A 23306-nucleotide genomic window follows, 5' to 3' on the forward strand; every position below is an offset into this window, starting at 1 on the left:
CCCATTACAGATTGTTGTGAGCCACCATGTGGTTGCTGGGATTTGAACTCAGGACCTCTGGAAGAGCAGTCAGTGCTCTCAACCGCTGAGCCATCTCTCCAGCCCCAGAGTTTTGTTAATCGTACTTTTTTATTATATGCTCACGAGCACGGTAGGAGGAAATAAGATTTTTTTGTTAGTATCATTATTTCACTCTTTGTTTACAGTATTTGGAGAAAATGGTTATGGGAAACACCTTTTCCCTCTGAACACTGTTTTGTGAATTTCATAAACATCAATAAATTAAAGTCAGTCTGTTTCTATCACTGGGTATTATTTAGTTTTTTTAATTATTTTCTTTTAATTACATAACATGCTATTATGGACATTCCTTTCAAATTACTTTAGGTGTTTATTATTTTATGTATGTGTCCTGAGTGTGCTTATGTGCACTGTATGAGTGCAGGACCCAGTGAAGATCAGAAGAGTGTTAGAGTCCCTGGAAATGGAATTACAGTAAGTCTGGAGCCTCTCAGTAGCATTTACACACATGGTATTTTCCTAGTCCATCCATGCAGGCAAAACACCCATAAACTTAGGATTTGTGTCTCACAGTAAGTAGAAACTAGAAACTTGAAAAATTTTTATTGAACTTAATCTAAACTTAAAACTACTCGAGTATAATGCTAGTAAATACTTTTTTCTCTTTGGCTAGAATTATATATATATATATATACTATAAATCCATTTTTTTCTTCTTCAAATCTTAGAGTTTAACTGTTTGGGAACTGCCGAAATGCTGTGAGATTACGGAGTTATTCTATGAAAATTTTATATTTCAAGAACATTTAAGGGAAAAGATGTCATAAGAAAACTGCATTTCTAAAAGGTTAAAATTGTTATGTATAAAGTGTACTACCAGGGAAGGGATCTAGCAAAATAAAATTTCTGTGGTAGATGTGTCTACTTTATCTTGAGGGACAGAGCAATTGAAAAACTTGCCAAGGTCACACAATTTGCAGAGACCAGATGAACGTAGTCATCATCCAAGTGTGAAGTCTCTTGAACCATTCTTTTTTGGGGGGGCGGGGGGAGCTGGGGACCGAACCCAGGGCTTTGCGCTTGCTAGGACAAGCGCTCTATCACTGTGCTAAATCCCCAACCCCTCTTGAACCAGTCTAAAGATAGATCTTTCTTAGCAAGAGACTAAAAGGTTTTAAAAGGTTGTCTTGTCCCAGCATTAGGGTGGGTAGAGACAGAAACATAGAATTTTGTCTGGGTTACTCATTGAGTCAGACTCCAACACCAAGACAAGCAACTATAAACAGTGCAGCAGGAGGAGGAGCAACAAAAGCCAGGTGATGTCTATGAAGTCCCAGCACTATGTACGCAAGCAGGATTTCGAGTTTTTGTGCTTCAGAGGGAGAGCCTGTCGGAAACCAAGCAACTGTATGTCTTTTTTTCAGAACCACAACACGATGCAAGTCAAATACATGAAAATCATCGCAAAAGGCCAAGCGTAGTGGCGCACCCCTTTAATAATCCCAGCACTTCCAGCAGAGGCAGGTAGATGTCCGAGTTTGAGGGCAGCCTGGTCTACAGAGCGAGTTCCTGGATAGCAAGGACTACGTACGGAAACCCTGACTCTAAAAAAAAAAAAAAAAAAAAAAAAAGATTAAAAAAAAAAGAAAAAGTCAAGCACTACATAAGAAAGAAGGAAAGGTTCGAACATATTGTCCAGAAGTACGTTAAAAACAAATGTCGCCAACAAAAACACTTCCCGTCATCCCCCAACATTCTGCTGAGCGATTTAACAATTTCTCAGGCGAAGGGGCGGGACTCCGAGGATTGTGGGAGGCTGCCGTAACAGCGCGTGCGCAGAGAGCAGCGCCGGGCGAGTGCGCCTGTGGCCACGCCCACCTTCCCGCAAGGACTGCTGGGAAAGCCCCCATCTTTAAGCGCGTTTGGCTGGCCCGCCGGCGCTCGGAAGTAGAGGCGCTTCTGTCGTTGTTCGTGAAGCCGTGGTGACTGCGGGATCAGAATCTTTGAGGTGAGCTTCTTGGAGACTGAGGAGAAGGTACAAAGGATTGTGCTTTGCGCAGGCCTCACCTTCCTCTCCGCGCCGCGTGGGCCGCGCGGCCCGTGGCGCTGTGCTGGACTGCGGCCCGAGGGGGCGCGGGCCTCGGTGGGGTCACGGAGCGGGCCCCGGTCAGAAATGCGGGCACCCGGGGCTTTCCACGTGGCAGGGATCCCGGCGGGCCGGTGTGGGAGGATGCGGCTCTCGCGGGGCCTTTGGGTAGAGGCTGGCCGCATCACGGCGTCCTTTCGGTTTATTACTTGCACCCCTTTCCTGGCTGGCTACAGGCAGATGTTTCAGACCTTTTAAGTCTCTAGGATGGTCGGTGCAGGGATGGTTAAACGCTGCAGGGTTCTGTGGTGGCCGCAATTATATTCCCAGCGTCGCTGTTTTTTTTTTTTTTTTTTTTTTTTTAAGAACTGCCATTGCCATTCTCTTCAGTCTGAAACAGTTCCTGAATTGGGTAGGCCGCAGAAGTCTTGCAGGGGCTAAATAGGTCGTTATTGACCTATATGTCTTTAGTAATGAGAAATAGAGCGTTGATGGTGGTAGACAAACCAGTGCCTGGGACAGTAAATTCTGAAGTGGGATGTATACTGCGTAGATTTACCATTACAAGACCAGTGTCTCAACAGCAGCCTCCAGCATTTTGAACAGTGTCTCTTAAATGCACCAACAGTACTCATCACTATATTCAACTGCTGCAGATAATCTTGATGAGCTCGCACACTTTTGTACAATATGATTGGGTGGTTTAGTAAAGCGCAGAAAGCTAGTGAGACAGAAGGTCTGGTTTGTAATTTCTAGCACACCAGTATCACAGTCCCTCTTTATTCTGGGATTGCTGTCAGGCTGTGAAACAGGAAACTGGCTATAGAGTTAACCAGTGTATTAGTGCATTAAGCACATCCTTCCCTTCCAGCGCCTCCAGTTTAAAATTTTTGTGTATCCATGCTCTCAAGTTCCCATTTTTCCTGTATTCTAATATATAGTGTCTGAACACCCATAACTTCATATCTGAATTCTTTTTTCATTTTTGCCAGTAATAAGTTTTTGGTAATTCAGCTGTGACTAATTTGAAAAGAAACGTGAATAAGTGGCATTGGGAGCTGTAGAAATATACTGGCAGACTATAATGCTGATACTTTTAAAGCTAGAAATGATTAAGGAGTGGTTAAGTGGAAGGTTTTTTCTTTTTTCTCTGAATCTTGCTTTACCATTTACATGAAAAGTTTGGTTACAAAGTAGGCATGCGATTTTTTGAGGGAAGTAGCAGGTTGTTGACCTTTAGTTTTCCATCCATAATCCAAAGTGTTGTTTTGTTGAGATGTATGAGAGAAAATTCACAGGGAAACAGTATGTAAGGTTAGGAATTCTTGAAATTGAAAAAAAAAAGTGACATAATTTTTATTCATTTTCTTGTCTTGACTATTATATTAAAATAATAACCTTTTCCTACCAGTGTGAGAAACTTTACAGATAGCCACAATGGCTGAAAATGGAGATAACGAAAAAATGGCTGCTCTGGAGGCCAAAATCTGTCATCAAATTGAGGTATGATTCTTGTGTTGTTAAATTGTAAAACTTAAGTTTCTTAAAAGAAAATGGAGGGCTTTAAGATGAAAACAGATATGTGGGCTTTTTCAAACAACTGGCTTAGCTTTGATTCTTGGAGTGAGTATGAAAGTATCATATTATTAGGACAAAGGTAGAAGTCTCACGAATTAAAGACATTCCAAAGGTAACACTACGGACAGGAGTTGCTTTATTTTTGAGTCACAGAGTCTCATAACCATTTTCCACTTCAGATCCCAAGTCTGTAAAATGGAGGTAAAATTTGTAAGTTGATGTGAAGAATTAATGGTGTGCCTAATGTCTAACAAGCTAGCATAAAATTCCGTGGTAAAGTACTTCTGGTCAAATAATAGTTTATTCTACCTAGTAAGTTCTCTTTTAAAACGTTAACATGGCTTTTAAACAGATTGTTCATTTCAAAAGTCCTGTTAGCATTTCAAATTTAGGCTAAGGTGGAATGTTGTCAGTAACAATATGGACTGTATGGGAAATTGCCCATAAATTGTTTTTATGCTATGAAATAATCAGTGTTTAGTGGGTGTTTGTTTGTTTTTTTAAGTCTCTTAGCTGTTTTGGTTTTGGTTTTAACTATTTTCCCCCTTCTGAGTACTAGAGATCAAATTCAAGGCATGCTAGGCATTCAGTCACTGTGTTATCATTTGCAGCTTGTTTGATTTTTTTTTTCCAATTATTTTCATGTGCATTAGTGTTTTGTCTGCATGTATGGCCATGTGAGGTGTTGGACCCCTGGAACTAGAGTTACAGACAGTTGTGAGTTTCCTTGTGGGTGCCAAGAATTGCATCTGGGTCCTCTGGAAGAGAGCTACTTCTTGTAACCGTTGAGCCGTCTCCATCCCCTTCTGTTTGTTCATTGGGGGAAAAAACTGTTTTCTTAATAATTGTAGAAATAGTGATAAGATTATTTGCTATTTAATGCTTGGAACAATAGCAAAGCTGTTACAGAAAAGAATAATGTTCCTCCCACAGCCTACGGCCTCAAATCTCTCCCTCTTGAGATATTCAAGGTTAAAAGCCTTTTCATTCTCCGTGTTCAAAATAAGTTTGTACTTTTAGTGTGCTTTATGTCTATGGATGTTAATGCCTGCATGTATGTCTGTGTGTACCACGTATATGCCTGGTGCCCTCAGAAGCCAGAAGTGTGCATTGGATCCCCTAGGACTGCAGTAACAGATGATTGATTATAAGACCCATGTAGGTGCTGGGAATTGAAGCTGGTTCCTCTGGAAGAGAAGTCAGTGCTCTTCACCTCTGAGTCATCTCTCCAGCTCCTAAATTTTTTTTTTAAAGATTTATTTATTTTAGGTATATGAGTACACTGTACTATCTTCAGACACACCAGGAGAGGACATAGAATCTCATTACAGATGGTTGTGAGCCACCATGTGGTTGCTGGGATTTGAACTCAGGACCTCTGGAAGAGCAGTCAGTGCTCTTAACCGCTGAGCCATCTCTCCAGCCCCTAAAATTTTTTTATTAGAAAAAAAAAAAGAGTATAAAGTATACAGTAAAATAACTCAGAGACAGATTTCCTAAACATCCCCAACCAGAATGACGTATAGACTTAATTTTATTTTTTCCTCTTCCCCTATCAAACCTTAGATAATGTTTTCAGGGAGTAAAGTTTTGTGTTACCAATAATATATAATTAATAATCCATTTTCCCTAAAGTATAGATTTTTTTAACTATAAGAGTTCTATGATTGATATTCTTTATAAAAAAATTTAGAAACCGGCCTCCTACTACTTGCTTACAACCACCCACCACCCCACCCCTGTCTTATGCATACAGGGCTGTCCTGGGGAAAATTCACAAACTCATAGAGATCAGCTTGCTTCTGATCCTCATGTGCCAGCATTAAAGAGCATGAGCCATCACACCCACCTTTTTAAAAAAATTGTGTGTCTGTCTGCACATGAGTATGTGGCTCTCAGAGGTCAGAGGTGTCAGATCCCCAGGAGCTGTAGTTACAGTCTCTTGTGAGCCAACTGGCAAGGGTGCTGTGAACCTAGCTCAGGTGTTCTGGAAGAGCTGCAGGCATTCTTGAGGTTGAGCCATCTCTAGCTCTCCTGCTGGTTTCTTTAAGCTGGAATTCCTAGGAGGAGCTACATTGATTGGCTCAAGCTAGTGCTGAGATTGAAGGCATTTTAAGTTTTGATTAGTAATGATGTTGGACTTTTTTGTGTTTGTGGTATGTGTTTATATAATTTTTTTTTTTTTTCCGGAGCTGGGGACCGAACCCAGGGCCTTGTGCTTCCTAGGCAAGCGCTCTACCACTGAGCTAAATCCCCAACCCGTGTTTATATAATTTTTAAAAGTGGCTGAGTATGGTGGTACATGTTTTTAATCCCAGAACCCTGGAAGGTAGACAGGTGGCTCTCTTGACTTTGAGATGAAATTCTGCCCCAGATTCCTAAATGCAGAATCACAAACATAAAGTATTACACCTGACTTCATTCTTAATGTATAAAATCTTAATAAATGTCTTTTTTTATGTTGTCTGAGGATTGAGCCCAAGTCCTCAATTTATTTTTTCCACATTGACTAAAAAAGAAGCTTTAAAATATATTAGATCTTAATTATATTTGTGAGCCTTTCTATTCTGGTAATTAACTTGTTCACTCACATTTTAGTATTCTCTATTGATTTGTGTTCTATGTACTTTAGTATGGTCTATTAAGAGAAAATATTTAGGTCTTTCAAGTTCTAACCTATTTTTAAAGTGTAAAAAAGTCATTTTCAGAACATTCCATGATTGAACTCAGTGTTATACAATGCTTTTATCTTCTGAAATACATTATAATTATTCACAGTATTATTTTGGAGACTTCAATTTGCCACGAGACAAGTTTTTAAAAGAACAGATCAAATTGGATGAAGGCTGGGTACCTTTGGAAACAATGATAAAATTCAACAGGTAAGTCTTTTTGGTTGGTTTGTTTCCGTTTCTTGGGATCAAACCCAGGAACTTGTGCATGTGTTGTCATTGAACTACCCTAGTTTTAGGGCTAATAAGCCCAAAAATCTTTTTTAAAGTCATCAAAGTTTTCTGTTATTGTTGAGATCTACTACTAAATCTGCTGTTTACAATGTTTTTATGTATGTACTTTTCAGGCTAAACCGACTGACAACAGACTTTAATGTAATCGTGCAAGCATTGAGCAAATCTAAGGCAAATCTCATGGAAGTGAGTGCAGACAAAACTAAAATTAGAAGATCACCAAGCAGACCACTCCCTGAAGTGACGGATGAGTATAAGAATGATGTGAAAAATAGATCTGTTTATATTGTAAGTGTTTCCACAGTGTATTCATATTACCTTTATTTAGAAAGAAAATACACAGAGTGAAATGCTCAGGAATCACATTTGGCCAGTTGGTTTATTATTTTTTGCCATTATCTTTCTAAGTTCTTTATCATTGTTAATGTTAAATTGTTCACATGATAAACTATAATAGTTGAATTCTATAGTAATTTTCATTGGCATATTAATTTCTAAATGCATAATGGAAAGCTTTAAGAACAAGGCAGTAGATTGAATAGTGTTAAGTACTGTTGTAAAACCTCAAAAGTTCCTAACATGTAAATGATGCTTTGTCTCTGCTCCAGCTGAGTTATTTTGGAGCAAATCTCAAGTGAATCACCTTATTGCACTAGAGAATAAGGTTGTTAAACAATTAAGAGTGGGGAGAGAAAGAAACTTAGCTCTGACTTCATTTTGAGACAAAATAAGTCAGTTTATTCTGGGGAGAGTTGTTTGCCCAAGAGTAATTGTTTGTACTACTTTTACTTTTTACAGAAAGGCTTCCCAACTGATGCCACCCTTGATGATATAAAAGAATGGCTAGATGATAAAGGCCAAATACTGAATATTCAGATGAGAAGAACATTGCACAAAACATTTAAGGTATGATTATTTGATGTAGACTTTCTAGTTGTGAAATATCACTTTAAGGAAAATCTTTATCTGTCCTTTTGTAGGGGTCAATATTTGCTGTGTTTGATAGTATTCAGTCTGCAAAGAAGTTTGTGGACACCCCCGGCCAGAAGTACAAAGACACTAATCTGCTAATACTCTTCAAGTAAGCCTTTTCACTTGTGTTCCTCAGGCCAGAGTTATTTGGAATTAGTACACTAGAATAAGATAAAAAACAGCAGCCCCCACATAGTTAGTACTATTTTCAGTATGCTCTGAAATAGTGTTTGTTCAGTGGTAATTATAATACTCTTTTGAGAATGTGAAAATGGTTTTTAGAACCCTTTCTAAACTTATTTTCATTGTCTTGAGGTATTTGTGTGTGATGGAGGTCAGAGGACAACTCTAGTCACTTCTCTCCTCCTATCTTATATACATTCCAGAGAATGAACTCAGGTCATCAGTCTTGTGCAGCAAATGTTTTTACCTACTTGTATGGGTCTTTAGGATCAAACTTGGGTTGTTGGGCTTAGCAGCAGGTCATTTACATGATGAGCCATCTCTCTACTCCTGTTAATACCTTTTCATTATTAGTGACTAATGAGAAAAAATGTTTTAGTATTTATTTTGCATCCAAAACTTAGATAATCAAGCAAAGTAGAAGTTATCAGAATGCTGAAATGTTTGGTTCTCATGTTTGGTTATTTTTCAGTTTGTATAAACTTGTTTTTAACATACATGTAGTATAAAAGATTTGAGGCTTAAACTACATTCTTGTATGTTAAAATAAAAGTGAGGATAGCTAGGGAGATACAGCAGAGGTTACAAGTAATGGCTATTTTTCCAAAGGGCCCAGATTCAATTTCTAGCAACCATATAACAACTTTCAGCTGTCCATAACTGTAGTGTTTAGGGGATATGATATCCTCTTTAGGTCTCAGTACCAGGCATGCATATGGTACATACATGCACGGCAAAATGCCCATACACATAAAATAAAAACTTACTGAAGACATTCTGGGCAGTGGTGGCACATACCTTTAATTCCAGCACTCAGGATGCAGAGGCAGGTGGATCTCGGGTCTACAGAGGTAGTTCTAGAAGACAGCTAAGACTTGCCGGGAATGTTGTCTTGAAAACCAAAGAGAAAAAACAGTTCCCAGTCTTTCTGAGCTTACCCTATGTTTTGTGTTCTTCAGGGAAGATTACTTTGCAAAAAAAAATGAAGAAAGAAAGCAGAGCAAAGTGGAAGCTAAATTAAAAGCTAAACAGTAAGTCTGGACTTCTTTGTGACATACTTAAATTTAAATTTCTTCATGTTTTGACAAGTTTAACTAGTCATTCTGGGACAAGCTGATGATGAGCTTTGACATGAGTGGGAATGGCTCTGTCTTTATTGGTAATTAAAATGTTGGCCTCAAGATACCTTGATAAGCCGGAGGCTTTTTGCTGGTGTTATATGATTGAAAAAAAAATAGTAAAGACTTCCTTTGATTAAGTGGGTTGGTGATAATGTGTAAGGTTATGTAGTATAAACACATTATAATCACAACACATTTATTTTTAGAGAACATGAAGGACGACACAAACCAGGAAGTACTGAAACAGTAAGTATTACTAACTAGAACACAAGATAATTTAAGTTAGAAGTTTTTATTTATATAGAGATGTCTTACTGTGTTAATCTAGCTGGCCTAGAATTAGCTATGTAGATGATTTAGGCCTCAAACTTGGAGAAATACACTTGATTCTGCCTCCCACTTACTGGGATTTAAGAAAGGCATGTCATGCCCAGTGTGTATGCTGGTACTCATGGTGCCCATACCAATTTTACCACTTAGGCCTCTAGCACCATGTGAGGACTTCTTAGAGAGTATGTATGAGTGTCTCTCTAAGTGTATTGCATTAGTGTTACACAAATACTATTATCTGGTATTATTACTTATTAACAGATAGATATCTTAAACCATCACATACAGAAGAAACTAAAGCCAAGAAGAATACACAGTTTTAACTGCATTAAAATAGCACTGATGTCTCTTTTTCCTATGTAGGTATAGAATGATTTGAGCCATTTTGGTGAGGTTGCACTTAAAAAAAGCTTTGATGGCCTTGTATATTTTTATAGAGAGCTCTAGAAGGAAAAATGGGATGCTTACTGAAGTTTTCAGGTGACTTGGATGACCAGACCTGTAGAGAAGATTTACACTTCCTTTTCTCAAATCATGGTGAAATAAAATGGATTGACTTTGTCAGAGGAGCAAAAGAGGTTTGGAAATATTTGTGTCCTTATTAGCAGTTACCTTAAAAGTCTGTAAAATGTTATCTGTTAGAAGAAAAAAATATTAAGTAGTTTTTTAAAAACTAGTATGAAAATAGTTTGTAAAGTATGTTGATTAAAATAGTTCCTAATTAGTCACTTTTGTCTTTGGTCCTTTTATTGGATGTGATGCCTTTTCCCCCCCATGTCAGATGGGTAATATGCTGACATTGAAACAAGATTTTAGAAGAACCACATCATGAAAAGGCATAAGTACCTAATCCTACTGATGAACCAAAAAATATGCTTTTCTTTTTAATAGTAGTATAAATAACTTGGTATTGGTGACCAAAGTTTACTTTTAAAGCGTTCCTTCCTAATATTCAGTAAAATGCATTGAAAACATTAATAACTGATATGGTAGGTGTATGTGGAGGGTAGTAAAGAAATTGTCAGGCTACAAACTAAAGAGTGAAATATTCATTTTTCTCTTTAATGTGTAGGGAATAATTCTCTTCAAAGAAAAGGCTAAGGACGCACTTGAGAAAGCCAGAAGTGCAAATAATGGTAACCTACTGTTAAGGAACAAAAAAGTGACTTGGAAAGTACTAGAAGGACATGCAGAAAAAGATGCAATGAAAAAAATCACAGATGATCAACAAGAATCTCTGAACAAATGGAAGTCAAAAGGAGGTCATGGTAATTCTCTTTTTTTTTCATGAATTAACTTTACCTCATTTTCGTTTTCAGCACACGTAACATCTTGATTAAAGTTCTAAGTCATCTTTTTACAGCAGCCCGCAGATTTAAAGGAAGTCATGTTTTTACAGCAGCTCGCAGATTTAAAGGAAGAGGGAAAGGTAATAGACCTGCTTATGCTGGGGCACCCAAAGGAAGAGGACAGTTTCAAGGAAGGAGGACAAGATTTGATGATGATGATCATCGTCGTGGTAAGTCTTTTCTGATTCCTTTGGGAGAGAAATCTATATTTAGTAAGATGGTGTTCTTTGTGTAACTGATACTCTTGAATTAGTACCATCTCCCTTGTTTGTGTTGTTCCACAAGTCAGAGGCTGATTAAAAGATAACTTTAGAGATCAAAGGAAAGAATACTCAAGGAACGCTTTTTCTCCTTGAAGGGAAGATGCTATTTTTTTTTAAAGGAAGTTATTATACTTGTAATTGTTATTAATAGAACAGTGCTTACACTGAATTTAACAAAATTCTTTGTTGTAATAGGACCAGTGAAAAGAGGAAGAGACGGAAGAGACAGAGAAGAACCCGCATCAAAGCATAAGAAAAGAGAGAATGGTGCTAGAGACAAGTAGTTTATTTAGTAAGCAGTGTTTTTATTCCTTAGTTAGGTTTTAAGCTGCTTTTTGTCTTCAGAAGCTTTTAAAAAGAAAAGCGAATTAGGTCCACTTCAATGTCCACCTGTATAAAAGGAAAAGTTTTTTGTTTTACTTGTCTTTTTGTTGTTATCCAAATGAAAGTTTTTTAAAATGTATAGTTCTGTTTGTGTTTGGATGATTAAAATATGAAAAGGAAGATTCTTCCTCTTAATTGCCTTTGTAATATGAGAATGTATTAGTACAGACTTGTAAAATATATACTGTATAAAAATAGCCAATAGTTCTTTCTTCCTTTTGTTTTTCTTTCCTTTTGTTTCTCTTAGAACTTTTCACAAAGAACTTCAACTAGAATATTGACTACTATGATACAAGCCCTTCCCACAGTTAACTTGCCTCTCGATCTCCATCTCTCGATCTCTCTCTCTCTCCCTCCCCCCTCCCCCCTCCCCCCCTCGGGCTGGCTTTCTTTTTACCCATCTTTCTTGGTAAGAGGAAATGACCATTGCAAAACTTTTGAATAGTGAATATACATAGGCCACAATTGGAGAACTTACTGATTTCTTTTTATGAAAGTTGTATAATGCTGGTAGGTCATATCGAAGCTCTGTGAAACAAGTCAAACACTCACAGTTAAGATAGTAAATGCTGGTATGCATAGCATTCTATATTTCTCACTTTGGACATATCCTCAAAAACCGATTTGTCTAATTGGACATGGTGTTTCTGATGTTTTGATAATTTACACCAAAATTTGAGGTTATGGAGAATAGTAGTTAGCTCAGTGGTAGAGTGCTTGCCTAGAAAGCGCAAGGCCCTGGGTTTGGTCCTCAGCTCCAAAAAAAAAAGGATTAACAAGTGAAAAATAAGTTCTATGGAAAGAATATTTTAATCTATAGGTGATTAAAATATCCATGTTTATTTCAAAATTTAATGGTAGTTCTCCACTATCAAAATGAAAGACCATTTTTCACATTCCTTTCTAATTTATAACAAATCCTCTATACTTCACTGTCTTTCATACCTTCCAACATAATTCTAATCCTGTAGGGGATAACTTCATTATAATGTGTGATCAGGTTCTCTGGCAATTTTGTTGAACTGCAGGCTAATTCAGTAGGTCTGAACGGAGACTATAATTCTCTTTTTAGGTTCCAGTTAAAGCTAGTGGTCTGATGACTACTTGTGGAATGCCAAATATTCTTTATTAGTGTATTATTAGACTGTTAGTATGCTATTGGCTGTGTATTGATTTCTGTTACAGAAATTATGTAAGAGCTGACAACACTTATACAGTAGGAAGACAGGTCTTTATGAACAAATGTTTTAACACCACAGGACAAATTCATGGTAAACTTATCATGTAAAAAATAGAATGGCAGTGCAGTGCCTTGAATCCCAGGATTCTTGAAGCAAAGGCGGGCAGGATCTCTTGAGTTCAAGGCTTGGTACATAGTGAATTCAAGGATAACCAGAGCTACACAGAGAGACCATACCTCAAAACAAACAAAACAAAAATGCCATTCACTGCACATTTTTTTCCCCATCTCTCATGGTAGAGACTAATCCCGAGGCGTTAGGCAGACTAAGCATACTACCACATCCCCAGTCTTTATTGTACGATTTATTTCAAACTTCTCAGACTTAGCAGATGATCTCTACCTTCCAACATTTTTCAAGTTATGATACTGGCAAATTTAATTTAGTAAAAAGGAAGAAAAGGGGCATTTCTATAATTACAGTGTGTGGTTTATATTCTTGTCTCTCACCAAAAAAGAAAAAGGCTCTGTATATCAGGCATAAATTGGTGGCATTTTCAAATAGTGAATTTCACACCAGTCCTACCATGTTTTCACTTACTGGGGATAGTATTCTATAAGCTTGGGATGACCAATTACCTAGGTATTGCTGCATTTGGTTGTTACTTCTAATATATGAGTACAGTGTCTGCATATACATTTACTGCCAAAAGAGTACCATATTGAACTCAGGACCTCTGGAAGAGCAGCCAGGGGTCTTAATTCCTGAACTAGCTCACTAGCCCCACCATTACTTTTTTTTTTTTTTTTTTTAAAGAAAATGCAGGGTTGGAGAGTGGCACACACCTTGAATCCTATCACTGGGAGGCAAAGGCAGATGTCAGTTTGAGGCCAGCCTGGTCTATGAAGTAGGTTCTAATATAGCCAAGGCTAGTACACAGAGAAACCCTGTCTCTCAACACCACCCCGATCCAAAAAAGAAAGAAAATAAAACACATAAATAGGGATGCAGGCAGACCTTGGTAAATGTTTACCCTGTTTTTATTGTCTTTCCAACTAACTACCAGACCTGATAGATTTTTTCTTCAGAACTTTAAAAATGTAGGCTGGCCTGCTGGCCTGCTAAAGAGCCTCTTAGGGCTGACCTTTAGCTTACCTGCGATAATCTCTGTCTTCACTTTCCACTCGGCAGCTTTCTTCTGAATATGCTAAGACAAATAATATTTCCATGAGCTGATGGTTAGGTGATTTTAAACTGACACTTAATATGCACACTGCTAAAAGCCAGAAACAGTGAATTCAGTGTTTATAGTCAGAAACGAATTACATAATTAAAAACTGAGAAATCCATCAAAACCTGCAAAATACAGAAAGTAACTTTATTTCAGTAGTGAATAATAGTTATCCTGGGAGTATCTGGCAGAGATCGATGTCAACAGAAAACCATGGCCTTTGGAACTCCAGACCTACTACTTAGCACCTAACTACCTCATTTTCCTCATCTCTTGAACATTCTGAACAGTGTTCCTACATAGCACCAAATAAATTGTGTATGTATAGTACTCCAGAATGAGAGACATTGAAATCTGTTATATACATATTAGCCTTATTGGGAATCATCTTTAATTGAAGTCAAATTGATAAAATAATTTTCTTAATAGTTTAGGCTCAAATATTTCAGATACTATAACTTTTTGTCTATGGTGTCCTGTTTCATATCTCTCTCTCTTCTCTCTCTCTCTCTCTCTCTCTCTCTCTCTCTCTCTCTCTCTCTCACACACACACACACACACACACACACACACACACACACACACACACACACACAAAGGGCTGGAGAGATGACTCAGTGGTTAAGAGCTCTTACAGACATGGTGGCTTACAACCATCTCTAATGGGATCCAGTGCTCTCTTGTGTGTCTGAAGACAGCGATGACAGTGTACTTATATACAAATAAATCATAAAAACCACAAAAAGAGGGCTGGAGAGCTGGCTCAGTGGTTAAGAGCACTGACTATTCTTCCAGAGGTCCTGAGTTCAATTCCCAGCAACCACATGCTGGCTCATAACCATCTGTAATGGGATCTGATGCCCTCTTCTGGTGTGTCTGAAGACAGTGACAATAATTTTAAAAGTCACAAAAAGAATATAGAATTTATGTAGGGATTAGACTTAATACAAATGCTACTTTTTATAATTTATGGAATTTTAGGAATCTTGACAGATTTGTGAGAAATAGGTTGTGATATTCATTGAGTGCTGAGGCTGGTGAGATTCTCTAATAGCATATGGTTTGTTATGGTAGAGATGTAAAGGAATTACTGGGAAAAATGGAATAAACAAAAGAGCAGACTCAGGTTTACCTGTTCTACTCTGTTATGTCTATAAACAAGGAAGCAAATTCTCCCCATGCTGCATGAGGTAAAAATTAAATACCAAGTCACTGTCTGCCAGGAAACTTTTTATAATTTGTTTTTATCAAACAATTACATTAAATTTATCTAAACTATGAGTCAAGTACTGCATCACATTGGTCTGTAGTGTGGGAACTGAGGTAAGCCAGGAACAGTGTATGCTCTAAGTAATACTGAAGGGACTTTACAAGCTTTATAGCAGGTTTATCTGTAACACAATAGAGGACTGCTTTAATATTTGAGGACAACTCTTTCCAGTGTACATACTACTCACCAGATCAATCACATAAGTTACTTCTCTAATGGAAATAATTTTGCACTAAGTGAAAAAGAAACAATGAAATCTGACAAAGTGACACTGATAATTTTGCCACCCCCCTCCCCAAGAGGCATGTAATTGGCAATACCAATCAGCAAAGATGAGAGTAAGTAAATTTTATTTGTTATGATTTGTCTTTGTGTAATGTGTGCCTGGTGCCTCAGAGGCCAGAAGAGAGCACTGAATCTCCTGGGACTGGAGTGAGTCATCTTGTGGATACCAGAATTAAAACTAGGTCAATGGATGGAACTGGAAAATATCATCCTGAGTGAGCTAACCCAATCACAGAAAAACACACATGGTATGCACTCATTGATAAGTGGATATTAGCCCAAATGCTCGAATTACCCTAGATGCACAGAACACATGAAACTCAAGAAGGATGACCAAAATGCAAATGCTTTACTCCTTCTTTAAAAGGGGAACAAGAATACCCTTGGGAGGGAATAGAGAGGCAAAGTTTAGAACAGAGGTTGAAGGAACACCCATTCAGAGCCTGCCCCACATGTGGCCCATACATATACAGCCATCAAACTAGATAAGATGGATGAAGCAAAGAAGTGCAGGCCGACAGGAACCGGATGTAGATCTCTCCTGAGAGACACAGCCAGAATCCGGCAAATACATAGGTGAATGCCAGCAGCAAACCACTGAACTGAGATCGGGACCCCCGTTGAAGGAATCAGAGAAAGGACTAAAAGAGCTGAAGTGGCTCTAGACCCCATATGAACAACAATGCCAACCAACCAGAGCTTCCAGGGACTAAGCCACTACCCAAAGACTATACATGGACTGACCCTGGACTCCAACTCATAGGTAGCATTGAATAGCCTAGTAAGAGCACCAGTGGAAGGGGAAGCCCTGGGTCCTGCCAAGACTGAACACCCAGTGAACTGATTGTTGGGGGGTGGGTGGTAATGGGGGGAGAATGAGGAGGGGCTAGGGGGATGTTGGCCTGGAACCCTGGGAAAGGGAATAACATTTGAAATGTAAATTAGAAATACCCAAGTTAATAAAGATGGAAGGAAAGAAAAAAAAAAAAAAAAAAACAGGTCCTCTGCAAAAGCAGCTACTGTTACTAACCACTGAGGCGTCTCTCTAGCCCTTTTCTATTCTTTTACATCTCTACCATAACAAACCATATACTATTAGAGAATCTCACCAGCCTCAGCACTCAATGAATATCACAACCTATTTCTCACAAATCTGTCAAGATTCCTAAAATTCCATAAATTATAAAAAGTAGCATTTGTATTAAGTCTAATCCCTACATAAATTCTATATTCTTTTTGTGACTTTTAAAATTATTGTCACTGTCTTCAGACACACCAGAAGAGGGCATCAGATCCCATTACAGATGGTTATGAGCCAGCATGTGGTTGCTGGGAATTGAACTCAGGACCTCTGGAAGAATAGTCAGTGCTCTTAACCACTGAGCCAGCTCTCCAGCCCTCTTTTTGTGGTTTTTATGATTTATTTGTATATAAGTACACTGTCATCGCTGTCTTCAGACACACAAGAGAGCACTGGATCCCATTAGAGATGGTTGTAAGCCACCATGTCTGTAAGAGCTCTTAACCACTGAGTCATCTCTCCAGCCCTTTGTGTGTGTGTGTGTGTGTGTGTGTGTGTGTGTGTGTGTGTGTGTGTGTGAGAGAGAGAGAGAGAGAGAGAGAGAGAGAGAGAGAGAGAGAGAAGAGAGAGAGATATGAAACAGGACACCATAGACAAAAAGTTATAGTATCTGAAATATTTGAGCCTAAACTATTAAGAAAATTATTTTATCAATTTGACTTCAATTAAAGATGATTCCCAATAAGGCTAATATGTATATAACAGATTTCAATGTCTCTCATTCTGGAGTACTATACATACACAGTTTCTCTGTGTACACACATGTGTACATGTGGTTGTATGATACTGAGTGGGTGCAGGTTTGTTTGGAAGCCAGAGGTATCACAGTCCCTGGAGCTGCTGGAGTACCCACTGTCGTGAGCTGAATTCAGCCCTGCAAATGTAGCAAGCACTCAACAATTGAGTGACTTCTTCAGCCCAATGATCTGATACACTCTAGAATCTAGGTAAGAGAATCTCATTAAGGGAGTAAGTGTTTGCCCTGTGGGTGGTTTCGTCAGTGCTTTGCCTGAGTTGTGCAGTCTATATTCTTAGTGCCCTAGGTCAGAAGAAAGCATCATATTCCCTGGAACTGGAGTTATGGATGGTTGAGAGCCACCATATTGGTGCTGGGAAGTGAACCTGGGTCCTCTGTAAGAACAAGTGCTCTTAACCTCAAGCTATCTCTCCAGGAAGATTGTTTTATGTTAATTGAGAAGAAAGACAAAGCCCATTCTAGGCGTCACCATTCCCTCCCTGGGTTTTCATCCTGAACTGGTAATGTAGAAAAGGTGAACACTGACAGACACACATGAATTTTCTCCTTCTTTTGACTAATTCCATAGACTAGGCTGCCTCTGCCTCCTGAGCGCTGGGATTAAAGCTGTGTGTGGGCCACCTAAAATAGTAAAAATAAAATAATGAGCTTACTTCTCTAGTTGAGGACTTGTGTAAAGAATACACTGCTGTTCTTGCCATTCCCAAAGCAGTCTTCAGAAAAGCCATATCTGTCCCTGTAAAGAGTAAAAAAAGAAAATATCTTTTTATATTATGTACTTCTTAGCAGAGAAGATTAAATGAATACAATTAAGTAGCATTTTTCCAAACTCCAAAATTTCTTCTTCAAATTATTTCTTCAAAAAGGGTACAAATAAGTCAGGTACAAGGGTGATGGCACACGTGAGGCAATGTCAGGACGATCTTGAGTTCAGGGCCACCCTAGTCTATGAAGTGAGCTAATAGTGAGACAGCCAGGGCTATACAAAGAAACCCTGTCCAAAAAAAAAAAAAAAAAAAAATAAAGGTACAAGATTAAATATTCTGATAAAACAATGGCTGGAGCTGGGATACTTTTTGCTCTTCCAGGAAGACTTGAGTTCAGTTCTAGCACTCACACGGTAGCTCACAACCATCTATTAATTCTAGATGCCAACTTCCAGGTATCTCTGACACCTGTCTTGAGGAATGCACACAAAATTATAAACGTAGGCTAAACTCTCGTAGATAATTATAAAAGGTTTTAAAACCACCATAGGCTGCAAAGATGACTGTTTAAATGCACCGGCTGCTCTTATAAAGAGCCTAAGCTTGAGTCTCACAATCACATTGTGGCTTACAGGGGACCCAATGTCCTTGCCTCTAGGAACTGCATATATGTGATGCAAAGACATGCAGGAAAAACACCTATACACAAAATTAAAATAAATCTTAAGCTGGGTGTGATACCACACATCTTTAATTCCAGCACTCAGAAGGTGGAGGCAGAAGGATCTCTGAGTTTAAAGCTAGCTAGGTCTGCACAGTTTGAGGAAAGCTGTGAGACCTGTCTCAAACAAACAAATCTTTTAAAAAATCTGACGAAACCAAATTAGACTGTTTGATTAAAAAATAGGGCTAATTTTAATATTCTGAGTGACTTAGGAGAGAATAGTGAATGCAAAGTAGTCAAAATAATCTTTGTGGTGTGGGGATAGGCTGTAAACTGCTGTTTTTCTCTCCTTCTCACCTTGCCCATTGCACATACAAAAATAATCACAGTAAATCCCTGTGGGCATATTTTGAAACCCTAAGGAAGGCATTAATAACAAGTTTCAGAAGCTGTGAGTATCCGGCGTAGTGGTAGAGAGCATATGCTCAACATGTGTGAGGTCTCCATTTCAGCCCCTGGGGATCCCTCGATGAAAAAACAAAAGGGAAAATCCAGGTTCTAAAAGAATATAATGCTTTAAAAGTTTCAGAAGCATAGAGACTAATCAAATCATTCCAATTATTAATCAGAAATGATAGTGTATATTAACACAAATCTGTAAAATACAAGTTAAGTCAAATACTCCAATCAAATATCATATTTGAATTATAATAAGTATAAAGGTGATTGATGAATAGTAGCAATAAAAATGAGAACCCAGATCACTGCTCTATAAATATACTAATATACTACACTTTTATTACTAACCTTTATTATTTTTGGTCCCAAAGGGAGGATTCATAATTACTGTGTCAAATAACTTGGACATTCTGCTAGATAATGAGTACACATCACACTGAATCATATCGACATTTGTTAACTCAAACTCTTCCACATTTTTATTAAATATTTCCAGTGCATCTTCATCTATGTCAAATCCAACACACAACCTATAAATATAAAATAAAAAAGATGACTTACAGGTTCCTAGTAAGAAAACAATAGTAGTTATTTTACCATGCACTTTCCAACCCAATTAACAGTAAGATTGAATGATGTTTTAAATTGCTTGACTTTCTAGCCTAGCCAGTGTAAGTGGATAGTTGCTATTATCAAAAATTTGATTTCTTTCATATAAGTTTTCACTGTTCAGTCTATTCAAAATGTACTCAGAGGGGTTGGGGATTTAGCTCAGCGGTAGAGCATTTGCCTAGCAAGCGCAAGGCCCTGGGTTCAGTCCTCAGCTCCGAAAAAAAATGTACTCAGTATCAAATTATTGTCCCCTCACCCTACCTGCAAAGTCCCATGAATAGAGTGCAATTGATCCTATCTACACCGATTAAAGCTACACCATATCCAAATAGTAAAAAATGGTCACTTACCCTGCTCCTAACATTGCGGCTCCAATACTGAGTACTCCACAACCACATCCTAGATCTGCAACTGCTTTACTCTCAATGTCGTCGTATGTATTGTGGATTGTATAAAGCATGCATGCTGCAACCAATCAGAACAGCATTAGGGCATATGTCAGGAAGCTGACTATTAACATCTAATGCAGAGGGCTCTAAAGTAATCTGCCCTCCTCTGACATGTAGCTCCATATTATTTGTTTTCCAGTTTATTTTTTAAGGATACAATGTAATAATTCGGTGTTTAGGAAGAGGCAGCACAAAAGAAGTTAACATACACCAGTGGCTCCCAAATAATATGGGGCTATGTCCAATTTTTTTTGGTAATGCCAGACCGACAAAGCTGTTCAAAACGAGTGCTCTGCAAAGATGCGTAGATGCAGTGTTTCCTTTAGTGCTGAGATATTTTTATAAGAGATTAAATTCTAAGGCAGAATATAAGTTTAGTAACTCTATTACATTCCAAAACTTTTGAAATTTTACTGCATCTAGCAGCATGGCTCTCAAGAAGGAAAAGTGCTCAAGGCCAGACTTATCAACCCAAGTTCAATCTCCAAGACCCATATAATGGAAGAAAAATAACCAATTTCACAAGTTTTCCTCAGATCTCTGACCGAGGGCTGAGACTTGTGCAATAAATAATAAACAAATAATAAACAAGTGGATACAGAACAACAAAATAAACAACAGGTGGACCCAGACTTTATTTGCAAAGGTTTATCATCATCATACAGGTATCACAAACTTCTACATCCATGGTAGAGACTTAGAGATAATATTTTTCAATATTATTTTATATGTATTATTATTTTTATGTCTTGCCAGCATAGATGTGTACCATGTGTCTGGTGCCCACTGAAACCAGAAGAGGGCATTAGATACCTCCTGGGATTGGAGTCACAGACAGCTGTGAGCTGCTATATGGGTGCTGGGAATTGACCCCAGGTCCTCTGGAAGATCAGCTGCTGATCCTAACTGCTGAGCCATCTCCCCACCCAAACTTAGACAGAATATCAATAGATATACATATTAATAATCTATAACAAACCTGATCACAGAACCAATGATCAGGGCAGAAGTAGCTGAGATCAGAGTTCTGAAAAACAAAACTCTCACATACTTATTTTCGTCTTTTTTTTTTTTTTTCCCGGAGCTGAGGACTGAACCCAGGATCCCCAACCCCACATACTCATTTTCCTAAACATGGAATAACACTAGCAAGTTTTCCTTGTGCATATCTGAATTCAAGAAAGACTGCTGGCCATCACTGATGTCTGAGGATTTCCTTGTGCAATCTGAACTCAAGAAAGACTGCTGGCCATCACTGATGTCCTAGGATTGAGAACATTTATTTATTTATTTTTTATTTTTATTTTTTTTTCCGGAGCTGAGGACCGAACCCAGGGCCTTGCGCTTGCTAGGCAAGCGCTCTACCACTGAGCTAAATCCCCGACCCGAGAACATTTATTTATAATTATTTATAACAAACAAATACAAACACAAACAAAAATTCTATAGGGCTAAGAGTTATCTCATCAGGTAGGAGCACTTTCTGCCCTTGCAGAGGACCTGGATGTGATTCCTAGCACTGACAGTTCAGGAATACCTGTAACTCCAATCCCAGGGGATCCAATGCCCTCTTCTGAACTCCACAGGCACCAGGCTCTGGAACTCATATCAAGTGCACATTACAAACTAGATATGAAAGAACTGATTATTTTGTTTGTTCATCTTGACACAGTGTCTGATTATATAACCCTAGCTGGCCTGGCTATGTGGTCCAGGCTGGTCTTGAATTCACAATGATCTACCTGCCTCTGCTTCCCAAGTTCAGGGATTAAATTATGTTCCAGCACACCTGGCCTCTAATTTTTATCTTTTTAAAAAGTAGGTTTCTCTACAAACCCTACAACCAGAAGGATGTAAAAAGTCACATTGAGAAAACCAGGGACTTTCATGGTAAGTAGCTGGCTCGGTCTGTATTGTACTCACTCAGAACGCATTAGAACCCGAGTTCAAATGTAAAAGGTCAGGGGTGGTGGTTCGTCTTATAAACCCAGTGCTAGAGACAGAGGACAGAAGGATCTCTGGGGCTTGCTGGTCAACCAGTTTAGGTGAATGGGTAAGCTCTAAATACAGTAAGGCCCTGGCTCAAAAAAACGTATGGAGAGCAACTGAGGAAAACACCTGATGTTGACCTCTACCCTCCACACATGCAGACACACACGAACCTACACAAACTAAATACATAACAGACTAGCCTTAATCTGTACACAATTTATTGCAAATCTGATTGGTGATTTGACACTATTTTAGAATTAAAACCCATTAGAAGCTTTAACTTCTTCATTTTTTCATTAAACTTTGGGCTTCTGGGGTTTAACAGCACAGGACCTGCAGGGAAGTCTACCTAACCCACGAGTTTTATTGGCAGCTTAGACACAGCTATTCTGGAATTGAAAAAGATTCCCCATTGCAGGTACTCCCAACAAAAGGAGTATTGCTAAGTCTTCCCTGCTACTCTGGTAACGGGCATTACACACGAATGGATTCTGCTGTGTTCTCTCCTACATTCTCAGTATCAATCTCTGGCATCAAGCAAGAGGCAATTTGTGAAGAAACGCTTCCTCAACTGTACACAAGCATGTAAAACTCTGCTTCCTAGTATTTGTCTCTAAGGCAGAAAGACATAACACGGAAATCCTTGTCCTTGACTTCAGTATGAAATTTATCTGTATTAAGCAAATACTTAGTGAGCTCCTAACTGGTAGCAAGATTGACTCTCTAGACACTGAAAAGTTACATGTGAACAAGACTAATAAATTCCTTGCTTCCAGAACCCAGTGTGGTGAGAGCAACAATAAAAAGCTGATAATGGTAATGGGCACTCAGAAAAACAGTAGTGTGGTCGGGTTGGGAGTGTCTATGTCGCAATGTCAAAAGAACCTACTTTCTCTAAAGGTGTGGAATTTCTCTGGAACTTTCTTATATCCAAATCATTACTTCATTTCATCACGAACTGGACAGAAACAACCCCAAAGAGGGCACGATGAACCAGCCACCCTACCTGCAATGTGCGGCCTAGTGGGATACTGTTCTAGAAGTAACTTGGGCTTTTCGAATCCATCCACTTCTTGCAGACGACTCTCTAGTTCCTTAAGCTTTAACTTCTTCATCGTTTTCTCATTAAAGTTTGGGCTCCTGGGGCTTAACAGCACAGGACCTGCAGGGAAGACTACCTAACCCGAAACTCCACAGCGGTGCAAGCGAGGGTAGGGAGTAGGATCCGGGACGGACTACTAAGGACTCAGCGAGGGAATCCCATGGGCCTCGCGGGGATTGCCGCCCGTGGAACCTAGGAGCGCCAAGAAAGCACACGGAAGCTGCTAGCTGGTCCTCCCGGCCTCTCACCGCAACGCCGGAAGT

At 38.7% G+C, this 23306-nt stretch overlaps 2 protein-coding genes and 1 pseudogene across 10 annotated transcripts; 1 reads left to right on the plus strand and 2 right to left on the minus strand.

Annotated features, from left to right (window-relative positions):
- The first annotated feature begins 1909 nt into the window (after positions 1–1909).
- On the plus strand, positions 1910–11450 carry Ssb (small RNA binding exonuclease protection factor La). 6 transcript variants are annotated; one of them, XM_087654640.1, is made up of 12 exons: positions 1910–2029; positions 3519–3610; positions 6464–6567; positions 6765–6939; positions 7450–7557; positions 7632–7732; positions 8766–8837; positions 9134–9173; positions 9695–9835; positions 10330–10525; positions 10600–10776; positions 11065–11450. In XM_087654640.1, exons 2-12 carry the CDS (start codon positions 3545–3547, stop codon positions 11151–11153), a joined length of 1269 nt encoding a protein of 422 aa, XP_087510766.1. In that variant the 5' UTR covers positions 1910–2029; positions 3519–3544; the 3' UTR covers positions 11154–11450. The 6 variants fall into 6 exon arrangements, with proteins under 6 accessions (XP_087510766.1, XP_087510767.1, XP_087510769.1 ...); XM_087654641.1 differs by having other exon boundaries at positions 10624–10776; XM_087654643.1 differs by having other exon boundaries at positions 10657–10776.
- On the minus strand, positions 10033–10131 carry LOC120102101 (small nucleolar RNA U13; annotated as a pseudogene).
- Positions 11039–23306, minus strand: Mettl5 (methyltransferase 5, N6-adenosine). 4 transcript variants are annotated; one of them, NM_001114181.1, is given in 7 exon segments: positions 11039–11259; positions 11732–11781; positions 13590–13641; positions 17712–17794; positions 19237–19418; positions 19851–19965; positions 22948–23274. In NM_001114181.1, coding segments are annotated over 7 exon segments (630 nt in total). In that variant the 5' UTR covers positions 23057–23274; the 3' UTR covers positions 11039–11220.

Source organism: Rattus norvegicus, chromosome 3 (genome assembly GCF_021556685.1).
Source record: "Rattus norvegicus strain SHRSP/BbbUtx chromosome 3, alternate assembly SHRSP_T2T, whole genome shotgun sequence".
Lineage (NCBI taxonomy): Eukaryota > Metazoa > Chordata > Mammalia > Rodentia > Muridae > Rattus > Rattus norvegicus.

What these genes read in the sequence shown, in the direction of transcription:
- Ssb (XM_087654640.1), top strand. Translation starts at nt 3,545, where the DNA reads ATGGCTGAAAATGGAGATAACGAAAAAATGGCTGCTCTGGAGGCCAAA. An exon ending in AATCTGCTAATACTCTTCAA is followed by an intron (nt 7,733 to 8,765) that starts GTAAGCCTTTTC and finishes TGTGTTCTTCAG; the next exon opens with GGAAGATTACTTTGCAAAAA. An exon ending in AACCAGGAAGTACTGAAACA is followed by an intron (nt 9,174 to 9,694) that starts GTAAGTATTACT and finishes ATATTTTTATAG; the next exon opens with AGAGCTCTAGAAGGAAAAAT.
- Mettl5 (XM_087653967.1), bottom strand. Translation starts at nt 23,056, where the DNA reads ATGAAGAAGTTAAAGCTTAAGGAACTAGAGAGTCGTCTGCAAGAAGTG. An exon ending in ACAAGTCCTCAACTAGAGAA is followed by an intron (nt 13,642 to 17,711) that starts GTAAGCTCATTA and finishes TATTTGTCTTAG; the next exon opens with CATATTCAGAAGAAAGCTGC. An exon ending in GAAGACAGAGATTATCGCAG is followed by an intron (nt 12,671 to 13,589) that starts GTAAGCTAAAGG and finishes GTTTGTTTTGAG; the next exon opens with GTATGGTCTCTCTGTGTAGC.